The sequence below is a fragment of the Anabrus simplex genome, chromosome 7, assembly GCF_040414725.1.
Source record: "Anabrus simplex isolate iqAnaSimp1 chromosome 7, ASM4041472v1, whole genome shotgun sequence".
NCBI lineage: Eukaryota > Metazoa > Arthropoda > Insecta > Orthoptera > Tettigoniidae > Anabrus > Anabrus simplex.
In genome coordinates this window covers 165812000-165832122 of record NC_090271.1, presented here as the reverse complement: position 1 = coordinate 165832122, position 20123 = coordinate 165812000, and the positions used below count along the sequence as shown (strand labels likewise).

The 20123-nt window shown below is 39.1% G+C and overlaps 1 protein-coding gene across 2 annotated transcripts in view; it reads left to right on the top strand.

Moving 5' to 3' along the window:
• LOC136877001 (serine/threonine-protein kinase VRK1) overlaps positions 1 to 20123 on the top strand; it is a 116095-nt gene that overhangs the window by 9020 nt on the left and 86952 nt on the right. For both annotated transcript variants that reach the window (XM_067150785.2, XM_067150786.2), the window contains exons 3-4: positions 7074 to 7120; positions 16839 to 16908. In XM_067150785.2, coding sequence (XP_067006886.2) covers positions 7074 to 7120; positions 16839 to 16908 — 117 coding nt within the window. The remainder of the gene's footprint in view (positions 1 to 7073; positions 7121 to 16838; positions 16909 to 20123) is intronic.

The window sequence follows — 20123 nt, the reverse complement described above, 5'->3', positions numbered from 1 at the left end:
GGGTCGCGCCAAAACGGGAATTGAGGAATGGAAGGTAGACTATGCACGTACTTAAATAGACGACGAGCAGATGGCAGGAAGAGACTTTATAGAGCTTCGAAACATATACTTACTGCGCACCCAAATGGGTTCGCACAGTTCTCGAGTTAGAACGAACGACCCCATATGGGGACGTGAAGTTCAAAAACTTGACTACTCTCACGTACCCAAATGGGGTCGCATGGCACTCAACGTGTTAAAACATTCAATATTCCCATCACTAGGTCACAACCAATATAGAAATATTCTTTTTAAATTCTGAGCAATGTGCAGACAAAACTCTTTATTTTGTATATACAGATTAAACTGTCAGATTTATACCAGAACACCTTCCTTTTTAGGCCTATATATTATTTTATTTTTTTTTGCTAGTTGCTTTGCGTCGCACAGACACAGATAGGTCTTATGGCGACGATGGGACAGGAAAGGCCTAGGAATGGAAAGGAAGCGGCCGTGGTCTTAAGGTACAGCCCCAGCGTTTGCTTGGTGTGAAAATGGGAAGCCACGGAAAACGATCTTCAGGGTTGCCGACAGTGGGGTTTGAACCCACTGTCTCCCAGATGCGAGCTCACAGCTGCGCGCTCCTAACCGCACAGCCAACTCGCCCGGTTTATTTGTTTGAAGATCACTTGAAATATCATAGTTTTCTCCATGACACCACATTATTATTATTATTTTTTTTTTGCTAGTTGCTTTACGTCGCACCGACGCAGATAGGTCTTATGGCGATGATGGGATAGGGAAGGCCTAGGAATGGGAGGGAAGCGGCCGTGGCCTTAATTAAGGTACAGCCCCAGCACTTGCCTGGTGTGAAAATGGGAAACCACGGAAAACCATCTTCAGGGCTGCCAACAGTGGGATTTGAAACCACTATCTCACAGGTGCAAGGGCACAGTTGCGTGCCCCTAACCCCAAGTCCAGCTCGCCTGGTACAATTAAATAGAAGTACGGCATGATTATGCAATTAAGTCATTTAATACTTGAATACACACTAAGAAACTAACAGGCACTAAAGAGACTTCCAGACTAACGAATGCGCGTGGCAAGCGGATGAATTGTAACTCAGTGTCCATGACCTTGGCAAAAAAATATGTACCCTTTCTGTACCCGTAGGGGGCGACAATCACGTTTACACATAATAATAATAATATAAGAATAGTAATAATAATAATAATAATAATAATAATAATAATAATAAAGTAATACCAGTAGTAAATAATATAATACTTAATAATATGAATAAGGAGGTAGAAAAATGATGCAGTGGCGGTGAATTCACATCAAAACATGGAAACGTGACGAGTATCTTTTGATATGCAAACTTACATCAAATACAAGGGAACACTTACAGGCCTAAAAATGACAATTAAGAAAGGATGGTGGAAAGTGCGAGGGCCCTACGAGGTCCATGGGAACGTATGGCATTATGGGGGAGAAAAGACTTACAAGAAACACCCTCTAGCTCAACTAACTTATGTTAAAATAACAAACAAAAAATTATAAAACAAAGTTAAATCACAAAGCAGCTGATGCTTAACGCTTTTGACAAACAGATACAATTACGAATCCAAAAACACAAATAAATGAATTGTTGAATTTTAAAAAAAGGTGAAAGACTTGAAATTATAAACAGCGGGAATCTAGGTGAAACTCGGACACGTTAAATTTAAATCTTTAAAAATGACATTAAGAAAAGAAATACCAAAGTAATTAAATTATATGAAACCAGAAAACATTGAGAATAACATTGAAATAACACTTACTGCGGAAAGGCAGGGGTTCCCGAGGGAAACCCTCGAGCTTGCGCTTTCTAGGGTGGTCGGATGTAAATGACGCCGAGCTCACGCATGAAAATTCTGAAGCCAGCAGAACGTCCGGAAATGGCCTGATCACAACCGACCAATGGGAAACAATTTCCACTAGATTCCCTATATTTTCGCTAATAGGAAATCTTGTTATTCTAACGAATGAAATTGCATGACCATATATGGTCATATTAAGATAGTTAGCTACTTCTCGAGATTTCCTATTGCGACACCTTTTTCACCACCCATAACCGCGCGTGCGGTACAGGCTGTTTCTAATTAAATGTTACCAAATTACATCATGATATACAGATCACTTAATCACTCTTGCAATGTTAACAATCCAACCTTCAGGTTTTCTTAAATTACATTTTTACTAGTTACATAATTTTTGAATCAGAATACTTCTTGCATCTTGCAATGTTCATTTACAGTTCCATATATCTTGCCTATTGCCTAAAACAAAAATTATTACACACATATCCAAATTAATATTTCTTGCAGTTACATAAAATATATTCCAGTAGAGTCCAGAGTTCCAACCAAAAATGAAATCTTTCAGACACTTTAAATAAAAACTTTAAAATTATATTTACACTATTGCAGTTCTCCGTCTCACCACATACTACACTTTCTACCCTTCCTCAGAGCACATGCAAAGTCTCCACTACTTGCCGTAGCGCTATACAAATCGGTTAGCCGCGACGAAGGGCATTTTGTGCCTATTTCCGCCAATAATTATGTTAATAATTAAAGAAAATAAAGGAAAGAATTAGCAGATAAGACAACAAGGCTTGTACAAATAGCTTTTTTAAAAATAATTCCTAGTTCCAGCTAGCTAAAGTTGGATAAAAATGTAATGTTTACTCCACAAAGTGGGTGGGTGGGGGATGACTGTCCGTCCTCGCCCCACCCCCTAATCGCCGCTACTGTTTGTAAACACGCCAAAGATGCAGCAAAAGAAATTTAATAACTTATTAATTTATACACATGTAGACATTCCACTCGATAAAAGAGTTGCTAGTATGAAACAAAAAACTAATACTGTTCGGCGAAATACGTGTGTAGAAGGCAGACGTCTGTTTGGAGCTTCGGCTGCATTCCAACCAGGTTGTCCAGATTAAAATAATGTCTGTGTATTCATTGCTGCTCAACACACTAGCTGTTGCGAAATGCAGACAGCTAATTATATAGTGCAGCTGTACTATACACCAGCCTAGAACTGTGTGGCGGAAAACAGTTTACTAATGCAAGGGGTGCATTAGACCGGTAGCGCTGACTGACATGCTGCGAGCAACAGACCGATTCGTATCCCTTCATATTCTGACGTAACCTGCCCGCTGGCAGTAGTACCCCTGTGAAAATCAGTTGGTAGACATCCCGTTCATCATTCATGCATGGGGGACAGTTATAAGTAGAAAGTACGGCATTCGGGAGCCACATGGTATATTCAACAAAGATTGCAAAATCAAAGTTGAGGACACTTTCAATTTTTTAAATAGAAACAGTTTGGAACATAGATTGGTGAGGTTGGACATCCTGCCCGTCATAATTCATGAATCACTGCATAACATTCTGTCTCTGTGTGCGTTGATGTGTGATGGGATACTGTGCTAGTCAAAAATAGGATGTTCATGTTTTGCACAATAATAGTGAAAAATCAAGTTCACTGCATATGACTGGATATTTTTTTTCTTTGAAGAACAGTGAGTACCATAAAATAATATTCTGTTTTACTGATTATTGTAAACTAATGTATGTATGTATGTATGTATGTATGTATGATGTTGGTTTGCCTTTTTCTGGTGCATCTACTGGACGAAACCTTGATGGACAAATAATTGATTCAATTTTTAAGTTTATTGCATTCATGGTCACCAACAGTGGTTTCAATGATAACACTTGGTCAATTAGAAATTCTGTTGCACCTAACCAAACCTAACCCAACCCTGTGATTATCAGTGGTTTTCGGTTTATCAAAACCTAACCTGTCACTATCAGTGCACATGGTTATGAGGGTACTTAGGGGTTGTAGTAAGCATATAAAGGAGAGGGCATATAAGTCTCTGGTGAGACCCCAAATAGAGTATGGTTCCAGTGTATGGGACTCTCACCAGGATTACTGATTATATTAGACATGTTTGTGAAATTAATAATTGGTTCGATAGAAAGCAGTTTGGGTTTTGTAAAGGTTATTCCACTGAAGCTCAGCTTGTAGGATTCCAGCGAGATATGGCAGATATCCTGGATTCAGGAGGTCAAATGGACTGTATCACAATTGATCTATCTAAGGGCATTTGATAGGGTAGATCATGGGAGACTACTGGTAAAAATGAGTGCAATTGGACTAGACAAAAGAGTGACTGAATGGGTGGCTATATTTCTAGAAAATAGAACTCAGAGCATTAGAGTAGGCAAAGCTTTATCTGACCCTGTAATAATTAAGAGGGGAATTCCTCAAGGCAGTATTGTTGGACTTTTATGTTTTCTTATATATATCAATGATATGAGTAAAGAAGTGGGATCAGAGATAAAGCTTTTTGCAGATGATGATATTCTGTACAAAGTAATAAATAAGTTACAAGATTGTGAGCAACTGCAAAATGACCTTAATAATGTGAGATGGGCAGTAGGCAATGGTATGATGATAAACGGGGCTCAAAGTCAGGTTGTGAGTTTCACAGATAGGAAAAGTCCTCTCACTTTTAATTGTTGCATTGATGGGGTGAAAGTTCCTTTTGGGGATCATTGTAAGTACCTAGGTGTTAATAAAATGAAAGAACTTCATTGGGGTAATCACATAAATAAGATTGTAAATAAAGGGTACAGATCTCTGCACATGGTTATGAGGGTATTTGGAGGTTGTAGTAAAGATGAAAAGGATAGGGCATATAAGTCTCTGGTAAGAACCCAACTAGAGTATGGTTCCAGTTTATGGGGACCCTCATCAGGATTACTTGATTCAAGAACTGGAAACAGTCCAAAGAAAAACAGCTCGATTTGTTCTGGGTGGTTTCCGATAAAAGAGTAGCGTTACAAAAATGTTGCAAAGTTTGGGCTGGGAAGACTTGGGAGCAAAGAGACGAGGTGTTTGACTAAGTGGTTTGTAATACCAATATAAATGGTTTGTTATTGGACATGATAAATTTTCCAGCTAACTCATTCCTTTTTGCCAGCGTTTCGCCCCAGTGTGCTAAGTTGTGCTCATCAGTTGGTAAATAGTACACCCATCACATGTAAAATAGTACACCCACCAAGACACATGCCTAGTGCTATAAAATTACTCATTCGGGATAAATATTTCAGGTTCCCTGTGGGAATCAGCATCTATAAGTGGTATGTTCCGAGCTGTCAGAGGAGAGATAGTGTGGAATGACAACAGTAGATGAATAAGCTTGCGTGGTTTTTTTAAAAGTAGGAAAGATCACAACATGAAGATAAAGCTGGAATTCAAGAGGACAAATTGGGGCAAATATTTGTTTGTAGGAAGAGGAGTTAGGGATTGGAATAACTTACCAGGGGAGATGTTCAATAAATTTCCAATTTCTTTGCAATCTTTAAGAAAAGGCGAGGAAAACAACGGATGGGGAATCTGCCACTTGGGTAATTGTATAGCTTTGTTAAATATTAATATTGAAAACCATACTATATTCAATAAGTACATCTGGTCTGCATTTGCAATTTATGAAAGTAAATATGTATTTCTCTGTTGCAAATTGGTTACAGATCTGTAGAAATTAACAATATTTTCATCATAATTGGGTGGGAGATGTCACGCAGTGCTAGTTTTTGTTAAAAAACTGAAGTTATTTAATTCAAAAACACATTAGTCATCCATGGCTAGCTTTAAAACCCTTATTTTTTAACTCTTGCTTTTGTTGTGGCTTTCACCTGACAAATTTTGCTCATGGCCACAGATCCGAACTGTATCCTTACAGTCACATATTTGCATATCCTGTTTTTGATTTCTGAAAATTTTACCTCTCGTCTGTGGAATGCTCAGTTTTATTTTTCCTTCAATCACATAGAAACTCTCATCCACATCTTCCTGCAGTTTGATAATCAGTTTGCTTTTAAAAAATATGGTGCTTTTCATTAGCCGTGAATGACCTATAAGAAGAACTCACACTGGGCATCCTAAACAAGTGATACTACTTGAACTGACACCATGGAAATGGTACGATATGTACGTCGCACGCTTCTTGCTTTTGGTGGGAACAGGTTTGCCAACAAAGTGGGTGGGAAAATACTGGCATCGAGGTTTCTGTATGTCAGGAGCACTGTGTCAATTTTGATTAAAATAATACCTGCACCTCTACTTTCTGCCGCCAAATTTCAAAAATATATTTCAGGGATTATTTGTATTTATAGGCCTACAGTAAACATTATTGAATATTCTTTTTGTTAGGAACATTACACGTGATGAATCCATAAAATTACAGCATTACTGTCTGCCTCCCTAGCCTAACGGTTAGCACTATTACCTGCTATGCAGGTTCGATTCCTGGTACTGCGAGAAATTTAAGAATGGCGGGAGGGCTGATAAATTGTGAAAATGCTATAGGCAGTTCACCTCCATTTGGGGGGGGGGGGGTTACTGATGAGTGCTGCACCACCTCCAGATGAGGACACTAGTTTACTTTTATATACCCCGTTACTTGCATGCTTGTTTGTAATAAGAGCATACTAAATAATCACAAGATTTAATCATCTTCTGTCACTGTTATCCCGAGGCTTCTGGGTCGCTTACTTGATCTTCAATTTCCATCCACTAGTTACAGAAATCAATTCCCTTAGGGAACCTCCATCCACTTCTCGCACCTTCCTGGAGCTACACAAGATGTGCATCGAATTAATCATACTAATGTTTAATTTCAGTACCAAAAGAATTAAAAAACAATTTTCATTTCTGTTTTTCAATGACTCCCATACTTTTTGCTTGATGAAATTTGTGTAAGGAAAAGTGGACTGTGTTTGAGATGTTTGGCATCTGATGTGTTGATGAATTTCTGTTCTAGGTATTCTTGTCCCTAACTTTGAAACCTGCTTAACAAAAAAATCCTTTGTGTAAACATGATTTTTCTATCCATCAAAAATTATATTTATATTTTTATGTTCTACTCAGGCCAGTTGTTTCATCCATTCTACTCCATTTTCTACTTTCAACCTTTAAAATATCTCAACCTGAAATGTGTGTGTATATATATTTATTTAAGCTTTCTTTTTCAGCTTCAGAAGCTTCTGTCCCAGGAAAAGATGTTTATGCAGTTAAAATAGTAAGTTTTTCTCTTATAAATTATTTTACTTAAGCAAGAGTAGTTTGGTGTCTTTTGTATACTTGACATGCAGATTGCAGTACAAAATGTAACTTAAGGGTTGGTAGTTGTGCATCATGTCAGTGTAATGTAAATATTTCATACCCATCAATGCTGGTTATTACTGGTGTTTTACCCTCAAGCGAAGTGATGGGTACACTGCTTGCTCCTGGGTGCTGCCGATCACATGCATACAGTATTTACTCGCGTATTAGACCCCTTATTTCCCCGCCTTTACAGCCAAAAGAAGTAAAGGGGGATCCACTATGCAATAACCTCAAATTTTGTGCAGTGAACACATGACTTCTAGGCTATAAAGTGCTATAAATTGTACATTCTACACTGTTCTTTAACTAACGTATTTGAGTTATACTAGCTGTTTTCTTTGGAAGGCAGTATTTCTAAATGTAAAAGGTTGATAAATGGTGAACACGACTTTTAGTTCTACGTGTAAAGTAAATATAATCCATTTTAGTTACTCATAATATCATGTCCTTTGTTTCATCTTATTAATTCCTCTGATGAGGTCGATATCACGAAGGGCATCCGGTCGTAAAAACTCACTACGAAAATTTGTCTCACTTCATACTCGACCCAGTAAAGAAGAGGGATAAGGGTATCGTATTATCATATTATTCAATACTGATACAGAATAACTCAATTGCCAGTCATGTGTGTCAGTTGAGCAGTAGGCCTACCACACAGTATACCTGATCACTGCTTTCATTTAATTGTCTTGCGCTGTTAACTTCCCTGCTTCCGGCGTGTCGTCATTCCAAGTGATGTCATCTTTGCTGCCATCTCGTGATTCTCATCAGCCATGCACTGCAATCAAGACCGAGAGCATTCGAGGTCCCGTCATTTTGAACCTTTTAAGAATAGTTTAGTTCCTGACTATAGAGTCCAAACTGTGTGAAGCTGTTCCCAAATGGTTTCTGGAGATGGTCTCTGATATTTCCAGCTGGTGTATGTGTAGCAGAAGCCACTCATCTATATATATATATAAAATAAGAGTTTTGTCTGTACATTGCTCAGAATTTGAAAAGAATGGTATTTCTGTATCGATCATGTCCACAGTAACAAGAAAATGCAGTTTTTACTTTTCCGTCATTTCTGTTTGTCTGTATGTACACGCATCACGAGGAAACGGCTGAAGAGAATTTAATAAAAATCGGTATGTAAAGTCAGGGGGCGAGCCGCTACAATCTAGGCTATAAATCATTTTATTCACGTTGAGTGAAATGGTAGTTCAAGGGAAGGCCTAAAATTAAATTCTCAAATATTTATATTATTAGTGGTCATATCGATAATTCTACATAACTGAAGTTATATAGAATTAAATTTCTGATCATTTACGTCTTAAGCATTTTTACCGTACCGGCCATGATAACACAGATATTCATGAATTTGGATTTTTGTTGCTAAGTCCATATCAACGCCGAGACCCGACAAAATGGGTAAACAGAATTTAATAACAATCGGTATATAGAGTCGGGGAATAAGAAACTACAGTTTAAGCTATAAACAATGTTATTCACCCTGGGTGAAATGGTAGTTCAGGGGAAGGCGCCTAAAATTTAATTTTTAAATAACTATGTTCTTGGTCCTATGGAAAAGTACTACATAACAAAAGTTATAGAGAATACAATTTCCGATCATTTATGTTTTATTCAGTTTTACCGTACCGACTATGATAAGAGTGGTATTTCAGAACCGGAAGACAATTAATAATGTGAAGGCCTACAATATCGAAAGCCCGTAACATTGATCAACAATAACATTACACTGGCCGTTGTTTGTTGCAATATTCTTTGCCTCTTATGCGGACATTCAACTCCGATAGATGGGATTACTGCTGCGTACCGAGTTTAACAGCCTAACTGAATATTGGCAGGAAATAGCTGAGGTGTTAGATAACTTTCTTTAGCATGCTATTCCTCTGGTTCATACATTTTCTGATACTGCTGGTACGTAACACACTAGTTCATCATAGTATGCCAGCTATTCGATACCTACTCTGACACGCTGTTTTGAATGAGCAGTGTGCGCACTTAAGTCAGAGGCTCAGATAGTAGTAGTAGGAGTAGTAGTATGAACTGGTCTAGAATTACAATTTAGGCCTATTCCAAATTAAAGTACCACAATTCACTAATTAACTCAAAATTCAACCCTGAAATGAGCCGTTTCTTAAGAAAAGCTTATTCCTCTTCACTTTTATTAAATCTACATTAATTTTATTCCAAATTAGCAGCGAAAATGTGGTTTCTTCTCTGGCTTGGAGGAAAAATTGCCTCCACGTCAGATAGTTCTTTCCCCCTGCCAGTGTAGTGAATTGAGATTTTCCGACTCATCAGGTACTCCCAGGAAACAGGTAAGTAAACGGGCATAGTTTTTGCCCCGGGACTATCCACTATTCGAATCCCCCCGCCGAAAAAAAGACGAAGATTGTTCACGGATCACGGATGTCTGCGTTTTGGTCATTCCAGCTCTGTAGCTTTGGACTGTTAGTTCGTTAAAAGTGAGAAAATGTGTGGTTTTTCATTTGATCGAGTATTTCGTATGAAAGCATTGCTTTGAATCGCGTCATTCCTACTGACGTCATTGTAATGATCCATGTTCATTTCAGTTGGGAAAACCACTAAGAGAGTCTTTCTGAGAATCTATAAAGGCAGGCGGAGAGTGAGTGTCTGCCATTATAATGAAAACTCCCCAACCCGATTGTGACTGACGGTAGGCAAGCTGGCCTACCATTACAATGAAAATTCCCTAACCCAGTCTTCATATGAGGAAATACGTTGGTGACTTCCCCGTCGTGTTTCTAGGGCAACGTTAAGGGCAATGCAACTTAATACAATCTTGCCCACAATGTTTACACTACCTAACCTAGAATTCTGTACAAAATTTAGAATTCCGTAGCGAAGCACGGGTACATCACCTAGTTCTGAATAAAGCCGTGTTGTTGAAAGCATGCCAAACCACCAGCTGATAACTATCATATGTTACGAGTTGTATTTCCGAATGTACCGGTACTACATATTGACTGGGAAAATTCTTTTGATAACTGCACCTGTTGAAAGCTAGACGCTTAGTTTTAAGTATATTTCATGCTTGTTCTCTACATTTATCATATCGGGATTTACCAAAACAGCTGTAAATGAGATAAGAAAGACGGCATTGTTTATGTTAGGTATACTATTGCCCGGATAGTGCTCCAAGTTCCACTATGGAAAGAATAAAAATAAATAAGAGGAAAGTTTGCCGCATTTATGGATATCTACAGGTGTGGTGGTAATGCGTTTTATCATCATAATGTTTCATGTCATATGTTCGTTGTCTCATTTTTTATTAATGCATACCCTAGTATGTTTTGTTTGGCGTCTCCGAAAATCATTGAAAGTAAGAGGGGACATTAAAAAAATTATTTGTTAGGTACGTTGGGGAGTAAAACAATTGAGATTGGATTGTTTCTATCATGTTTTAAACCTACTTCTCTCCCAGAAAAATCCTACATTGGCCCAAGTTACGAGATATTAAACGATCAATTTGTTAATGATCTCGCCCGCCTATATTAAAAAGCCTGGCAACAACCGTGAATATTTCTTAACTAAAGTAAACTCGTTTCCTCACCTCGAGGTGGTGCAGCTCTTTTTTAGACAGGCCACCAGTGGAAGGAAGTTGCATGTACCATTTTTACCGCAAATCAACCTTCCTGCCGTTCATAAATCTCTGGCAGTACGGTACCGGGAATTGAACTCAGGCTCCCGAGAACGGCAGCTAATTGTGCTAACCATTACGCTAGCGGATATTCTTAACTACAAAACAGACATATATATGACTGATGCATGCTTGCAATGCACGGGGCGGACACAAAGCTATTCATCTATTTGTGCTACGTCATCAGAGCTGGAGTAGGCCTATGCTTCGGAGGCGGACATTTCTTAACTACGAAACACAGATGTACCACATGACTTCGACGTGTTTTCATTTCGTGGGTCGTATGGACAAAACTCTTCACAAATTTGTGCAATGTCATCAGAGCTGCAATAAGGCTTGTACCCGCTTCGAAGTGGAATTATTGTTGTTCTCTGACGAATTACGTTGTGGGTTCTTGTATGCAAGATTTTTTTTTTCATTTTCTTCGCCTCAAAAAGCCAAGGGGGGTCTAATACACGAGTAAATATGGTATTCAATGTGTGGCCACTGAGACTTCCACAGTCCATTGTTGATAGAACATACATTTTTTAAAGTAAGGTTTTTCAATCTTAGGTTAGGTATGAACATTTGTTTTTCCTTTATTAAAAGCAGTATTTATCATAGAAGAGTAAATTATGGTATTGTATTTATGCAAATAATAATAATAATAATCATATGGCTTTTTGATTTAATGCTATCTAGGCTGGGTGCATGTTGATTTTGACAGTTTTTGTGTACTCCATGGCAGTGAAATATGGAACTTTGTTTGGCTATCTATGGCTAAGTTCTAATTAATATTGTTGGGTAAACAGCAAATGTATCACCAGTTATTTTTTTACGTGCTGACCATTGTACAACATGGAGTGCTGAATGGACTTTTTCACCCTTAAAAGATCAGACTACCTCTGTTGAGTTTGAACCTGTGTCAACTGCTGTTTTATGTGGAATTCATGTAATACTTAAGAAGGGAAGAGATCAGATGAGTTTGACATTAGAATCAAGAAGTCTATATAATAGTTAAAAACTAATCATGTGATTTGTTTGAAATACTAAGAACATCAAGGGCTGGTGTAAGATTGGAAATAGGATGTTGATCTCACATTTTGAAAATGTATATGTTTGAAACAAACAAAGAGAACAAACCAAGTGTCTGGAATGAGAAGTGATAAGTGAATGTAGTAAACTTTCAATACACATTGGCATACTGCAGATTGATAAAACACAATTTAGTAATATTTAGAGAACTAAACAGCCCAGTATGAGAAATGACAGAAGCTCAAACTGTACCATTCACTGAAAACAACAAGTGTTGCTTTCATCTCCTGTAGAACCTCAATAATTCAAAACCTTCCAAATTCAAAGAATCTCTTGTTCCTAGAAACTCGACATTAATAAGAAATAAAAATGAAGGTCCACCTATTCAATACCATTTAATATAATGTCAAATCACTTATGACGTACGATAACCGGTTTTGCATAGTTTCGTATGTTATTTAAATTGTTTTATTCGAAATATGGATTATTTGGATGCCGTTATGCATCACTAGACCAAGCGCCAAAAGTTGGTTGCGAGATAATCGCGTTTAAATTTGGTTCTATGTGTAAATTCGAGGGAACATAATTTTGGTAAATATGGTATTACTGGTGTTGTAGGATAATAGATTGTACCTTCTCACAAAATTTCAACATTTTTATACTCGCACTACATAGATTTTCTTGAAGAAATGGCGCTTAGTCTACTGATGCAATTTAAGGTTTTTCTCAAGTGCGAATAATGTATCACGATGCTACACCAATAACCTCTTACTGTTGAGTATCTACTGAGTAAAACTTCAAAAAATATAACGTGGCGGCAGCCATGATTAAAAACAGAATCTCCTACTGTCTGAAAAGGCCCGTTAAGTGCTTGATCCACCACGAGCCGCGCCAAAACTCTGGTACATTATTCAAGTTTTAGATGGAGAAATTCTTGAAGGGAAGCTATTCTCTAAAGTCGTTGCTATAACGACTTACGGATTTGAGGAATTTCAACTTATCTGAGTCAAATACAAATGGTAAGACATGAGCCATTGTAGTCTATACAAATTTTGAATGGATTTTCCATCACGATAGGTCTATTATATTGTGAGAGTACAGTTTCGACGTGATATTTTTAAGCCTATGGGTAAGTTTTCTTCTGCTTGAGACAGAAAATCTGATTAAGGATATTTTCTCTCATAAATACACACAAATCACTGGACAGGTAATAAGATTGTTGCTCTCAGTTCATTCAATCTCGAAATCAGGCTCTCCATTAAATCCATCTACGTTATCCACGATGTCATAATCTGCTTGAAGATTCTGGTAAAATTGTTTGGCATCTGCAGGTATTAGGCACATCAGGCAACCAAAGTCTCTTAGTTTGGCTTCGGAGATAGGTTTTCCTTTTGGCCACAAAGGTATTAATGCCTGGTGAAAGGGAACTCTACTTTCCCGTGGTCGTCCCTGTCTTGACTTATTTAGATTTACTTCCTGAGATTCACCATCAAATTCTAGAGAATGATTCTCCGACGCAACCTTCTTAGCAAGCTGGATTAGTAGCACTGTCCTTCTCCTTACTTTTGGAAGAACTTGATACATCGCTGGACTTCGTCACTTGATAAACCACTCAATGTTTCACCACGTAAAAATGTCAGCACTATCGAAAACGCGGGCTCTCTCGCTGTCATCCGCGCGCTTGGTCTAATGATGCAAAATGGAACGTCGCATAGTCTACTGATGTAATTTATATTTTTACTGATTCCCGCTTTGTCGCTTAGGTTTTCTGTTTACTAACAACGAACAGCCTCTTCTAATGCAATGCGGAATTTTTTATAAATAATTTAAGCCTTCCTCTACAAGATGGCACTAAAATCTCAATTTTCGTCAAATGGCGCTTAGTCTACTGATGCATAACGGCATCCATTTGTCATTTGAAGAACAATGTTGGTTCCATTACTGAAATTCTGTCTTAAATCAAAATGTTCTTCAGTTTAAAACAAATAATATTTCACAGCGTAATTTAAATTCAAGATTCTCTGTCACAGTAGAATACGTCTTCCAGAGTGTGCAGCGGTAGCTTTCCTCACTTTCACTTTGGTGTGTGTGCAGTGAGCTTCAGGGTAGCTAATTTCAAGTGAAATTATAATTCTTTTTTGTTGTTGCACTTATGTATGAGTTGCCTTTCAATTGTTAAACATGTTTCTTATTCTCGCAGTTGATTATTTTACTTAATTTTTAGTGTACAGTTCTGTACTGTATGTTTTTTATAATTTATTAATACTGTACTGTATTTTATTTGGTGTTAGTTACTGCATTTTAGTTTGGGAGTTCATGTGTTTTTGTGTTGTGAGATGGCTAGTGTCAATATCTTTCTGAGACACTGAGCAAAAAGATGAAAATTGTAAGGAAGGTCAACAAAGGACAAAAAACAAAAACTGAAATAACTAAAGAATTTTGAATTTCTGTGTCCATGCTTTGAACTTTTGTAAAACAATCCATGGTAGCATAGAAGGTCAAGAAATTCAGGGTGCAATTATTGTAAAGGGAATGCACAATCGAGGAGCTAAACACTCCAACTTGGAAGTGGAATTGATCAAGTAGTTTTGGCATGTTCAAAATAATCTCTCCTTTGATGGTGAGGTTATTGAGGGGAAAATGAATGAGCTGTTGATATACATGGGACTGGAATTTCAGTATTGTGGCGTTTTTGGTAATGTACCATCACCTTATGATGGAACTGGGTAATTCAAAAGCAACAGTAATCATAAGTCACCAATCTCTCTGATGACAATAAGCATGCAGACACTTTATAGAAGCGAAAATTTGAATACAACTGGAATAGATCTTTCAGGCCATTTTCAACCTGGAGTCTCATCACCATTATCCTATCGCTGACGCATTTTGTAGACTCCACATATTCTTGGATTTCTTTTCTAAGTATGATGGGATGGCTACTCCATTTTTTGCTTCAGGTCTTCCGCTGTAATACAGCCTATATTCTCCTTTCAGAGAAATCTCTCCCGTACTCCTCTTCTTTGTCTCATACAGTCCAAGTATGGCTATATCTTTTTCTTTCATGAAGTGAACCAATTCTTTTGTCTTTTCCATCAGTGTCAGGACATTTACTGTCGCAATCTTGATGTAGTTTGGTGCTGGTTGCCCACTTCTCACAGTTCTCCCAGCACCCAAAGAGCTGTGCGTTGCTTTAAGCAGGTGACGCCCTAACCTTTTCCAAGGCACCATATCTGCTTTATCCATATAGGCTATTGTTACAGTGGGCTCGTCGCACTCAAAGGCATTTTATACCTAATGCCAAGTTAAGACTTAGGCCACCCCTAACATGGAGACAGACGCCTCTTGTAGCTGCTTCTCTGGAGTACAGACACTACAGGTTTTCCCCTTCCGTTATCTCCACCGTACCAAAGTTCATCTTCTCCGCCGTAGATGCCGTTCAGGACTTCACCCATAACCCAGGGCAGGGGCCCTCCATATTTATGACCCCTGGAGAGAGGGTGTCCTGGTATTTTAAAGCCCCCCAGGAATTGGGCTACCTGTTGGTCTGCGGGTTGTATTGGGTATTTCAACCAGCCCTACACACTGTACGGGCCTCCTATCTGCCACCTGGGGACGTGCTGTATAGGGGTCAGGTTCGCCTGGTTACTTTCACTAGTTAACCTCACCCACAAAGGCTGAGGTTATTTGCAGAACTTGAAACATGTATGAAAAGTAAATATTGAAATAATCAAGGATATTAACAGTAAATATTGACAGGGTGGACTTATCAACAGCCCCTTGTGTTATTCTATGAGCTTGTCAATATGGACCGGGTGAACCAATATGGTTGAATTTGTCGATAGTGATGAGACTATGTGGAGTGTGACAGTTGCCGGGACACTGTTCCCTTGACAATTACAAACTGCTTTGTCATGGGTGGATTCGATTCCTTAAATGGGGTGGTGGTGGTTCTGGCAACAGTCCAATGTCGGTACAACTTTCTCCTTGGATCCCGCCATGTTGATCAGCTGTGATCACATGATGCCAGAGGGAGCTGCAGCTGAAGCCAGACAATATGAAGATAGGGTGGAGGCAATAAGTATTCTGTCGAAAAATGATGTACTTACCACTCTAGCTGTTAGACTCAATGATAAGTGCTGGTGATGCTAACAAAGCAACAATGTAGGCTGTGGACTGTATGGAGCAGTTCGTTACTAGTGTTTTCAAAAAAGATGAAGCAGCTTCTCATCCAATCTGGTTTTAAGAGGCAATAAGCTTAATGTATGACCAAAGAACTACTGTTCCATTAAACATTTGCGTGTTTTCTAGTACTGTATGAAGGTTTTCATTATTCATGATATATGTTGTATGGGTTATGATAAAGAAGCCAACCATTGTCAGTTCACGTGTAGGACTTCTGTAGTTATATGTGAGTATTGTTTGAACACACTACTTTCTATTCTTTCTACTGTGTGAACTTGCAATGTAATGTAATCTCATTTTTCTGTTTAAGTAATAACACTTCTTGTTGCGGGTCGGTGGGCCCTTGGGAAACATATAGGAAGGATCTCTCCTTACTGCTGTTTCCAATATCGTTTCACATCATTTGTACATGCTTTTCTGCTTTTATCATTCCTTTAAATGCATCCCTGTTGGTAAATTGCTCCCTAATGATCAGATCCTCAGGCGGTATCGATATGTTGTTATATAGTCACCAGAATTCAGTTTGATCAAATATTTGTCTCTTTTTACTTATTTTATAGCATTTTTCCATAAATTTAAAGGTATTAATCATTTTCAGCGATATTTTTTTAGGTCAATACCCACTCCGTAGTAATCACTAAGATTCATTATTTAGATACCATTAGTTTTGTGTCAGTTCCAATTTAAGTTTGAGGAGTAACACTCTGTTTTTGGAAAAGAATACAGCCAGAGATTCTTCACCTAAGTATTCTGGTTTTTATATTTCCAGGAACCAAAAGAGAATGGGCCTCTGTTTGTTGAGATGCATTTCATGATGAAAGTTTGTCAGCCTAATGATAGTAAGTATTGACACATTTGTATTGTATTATTGTTTTAATACTTTTAGTTAATCTGACTGTTATGGAGTCTTTGCAAGTTTTGTGAACTGTATCGCTGTATTGTACACACTTCTGTTGTCTTACATCAGAACGTAACATACCTTATTTACCTGCATAATATTTGCACATTTTTGACCAAATTTTATTTTAAAATCAAGCTGCATAAATTACGCAGTCTTTTTCTCAAAGGGATGAAGTTACACTGAAATTTCAAATGAAATCAATGAAATCCTCGAGGTAGCTGTGAAAGTACCATTTTGTACGAACACTGAACATTTATTTACAGATTAGACAAACATTCATAAAATCATTGTTATCGGAATATCGTATGCCGTTTGTCCGTTTTTCATCACTGTAATATTATACTGTACACAAAGGAGATATCAACAAGCAGGTTCTCAAATTTATATGACTTTGATTTACCAGCAAGTTTACAGCTTTTTAAAACTTGGTTCAAGTAGGTGACCAGGCAGATATATTAGTGCAGTTTGCTTCGCACTGTTGTATGCTGCTATGGAACGGCCTACAAATCTGTAATGATAAAGTAGGTAATACGGTAGTACATATGTTAGAATTAACGTTATGAACTCTGTGACGAAATGCAAGTCACGTTCTGGTAATAAAAAGAGCACTGATCAATCTTACCAGTACACTTCGACATTTTATCGTTGCTCTCAGCTGATCAGGAGTTGTCACATTCAGAGGGGTGTGCTTCTCTGTCATTCCATAAGTTGTCATCTTCGAGACCATCCTGCGAGTTGGTTATTCCCGTTTTCCTGAAGCTCTTCGTAACCATTTCACACCAAATTGAATTCCAGCTTCCTATTATCCACCGGCACATTAATTCTAAAGAAGGATGCCAAATCTTGCCACCTGTACCAAATGTGTGCTTGCCCGCTGCCATCCCTTCTGTATAAAAACGCCGGATATGATCCTAAAAGGTATGTTGATTGACATATCTAGGAGTTACAAGTTATACATCTCATCGTTGGATCCGTATTGAACAACGTATACCTTTCTAAATAATTTTTTTTTGAGAGTCCACCTTTTCAATACAATACGTTTTTATTGATTTACATAAAAAGATTTACATTATTATGTCTTAAGCAGGACATGTTTCGCTTATATTTTTAGGCATCTTCAGCTGCTGTTCCTACAATCTAAGATCAAAATATTCAGGGTCCTGGGTATTTGTTTACTGATAAAATACTTAAAATTGTCAATCTAACATGGACTCTTTTTAATTAAAATATGTTTTTGTGTAAATATGTGGTCTGCAGAAACATCTGGCTGCTTTGAATTATCTTGACTGGTGAAATGTGCTGTATATAAAAAAACATTTAGATTACATACAATTATTCTGTTTTATAAAGCGAGTCCACACTTGTTGAACATTTGATAAAAAACCGAATTGTTATGCTTTATAACTTGTGAATGACATTAGTTGGTTTAAATTATTCAGTCTTGAATATCCGATTTGCGTCCTCTCACTGGAATGTTTGCGAACTTGAGTGTCACCTTGGGACTTAAATTTTGTTGGCGTATTTATCAGATGTTATGTGACCCATTGGCTGAATGTTACTTGTGGTACTTAAAATTATGAACAATCGTGTCATGCCACCTGTCACTATGTAGGTTCGAGGAGGGGACTTCTCAAAGTCGTTATAACAAAGTGTTGTAGTCTTGTTGCTTCAATTTAATGGTTGATGTTGGTTGACTGAGAGTCTGTAACGAAAAAAATGTCTTAGTTGTGAAGTTTGTGTGAACTGAAGTATAAAATGGGGAAGTTAAACTGACTCTTACTCGCCCCCTTGCATCTCTTGCGGCTGCCTTGCCCTAGTGACACCTTCTGTTTGACTGGCTATGGCTAACTCCGTGCGTCTCTTGTTGTATCTGTGTGTGTTACACGGAGGGTATGGGTTGAGGAGGAGTGGGCGGACGAGGTATTGGCTCATACATACATATACATACATACACTGACTGACAGAGCAAATGCAACACCAAGAAGGAGTGGTCAGAACTTTATGCCAATTGCAGGGTAGACTGACGTCACTGAGGTATGCTCATATTGTGAAATGCGCCGCTGTGCTGCGCACGTAGCGAACGATAAATGGGACACGGCGTTGGCGAATGGCCCACTTCGTACCGTGATTTCTCAGCCGACAGTCATTGTAGAACGTGTTGTCGTGTGCCACAGGACACGTGTATAGCTAAGAATGCCAGGCCGCCGTCAACGGATGCATTTCCAGCAGACAGACGACTTTACGAGGGGTATGGTGATCGGGCTGAGAAGGGCAGGTTGGTCGCTTCGTCAAATCGCAGCCGATACCCATAGGGATGTGTCCACGGTGCAGCGCCTGTGGCGAAGATGGTTGGCACAGGGACATGTGGCACGTGCGAGGGGTCCAGGCGCAGCCCGAGTGACGTCAGCACGCGAGGATCGGCGCATCAGCCGCCAAGCGGTGGCAGCCCCGCACGCCACGTCAACCGCCATTCTTCAGCATGTGCAAGACACCCTGGCTGTTCCAATATCGACCAGAACAATTTCCCGTCGATTGGTTGAAGGAGGCCTGCACTCCCGGCGTCCGCTCAGAAGACTACCGTTGACTCCACAGCATAGACGTGCACGCCTGGCATGGTGCCGGGCTAGAGCGACTCGGATGAGGGAATGGCGGAACGTCGTGTTCTCCGATGAGTCACGCTTCTGTTCTGTCAGTGATAGTCACCGCAGGCGAGTGTGGCGTCGGCGTGGAGAAAGGTCAAATCCGGCAGTAACTGTGGAGCGCCCTACCGCTAGACAGCGCGGCATCATGGTTTGGGGCACTATTGCGTATGATTCCACGTCACCTCTAGTGCGTATTCAAGGCACGTTAAATGCCCACCGCTACGTGCAGCATGTGCTGCGGTCGGTGGCACTCCCGTACCTTCAGGGGCTGCCCAATGCTCTGTTTCAGCAGGATAATGCCCGCCCACACACTGCTCGCATCTCCCAACAGGCTCTACGAGGTGTACAGATGCTTCCGTGGCCAGCGTACTCTCCGGATCTCTCACCAATCGAACACGTGTGGGATCTCATTGGACGCCGTTTGCAAACTCTGCCCCAGCCTCGTACGGACGACCAACTGTGGCAAATGGTTGCCAGAGAATGGAGAACCATCCCTCAGGACACCATCCGC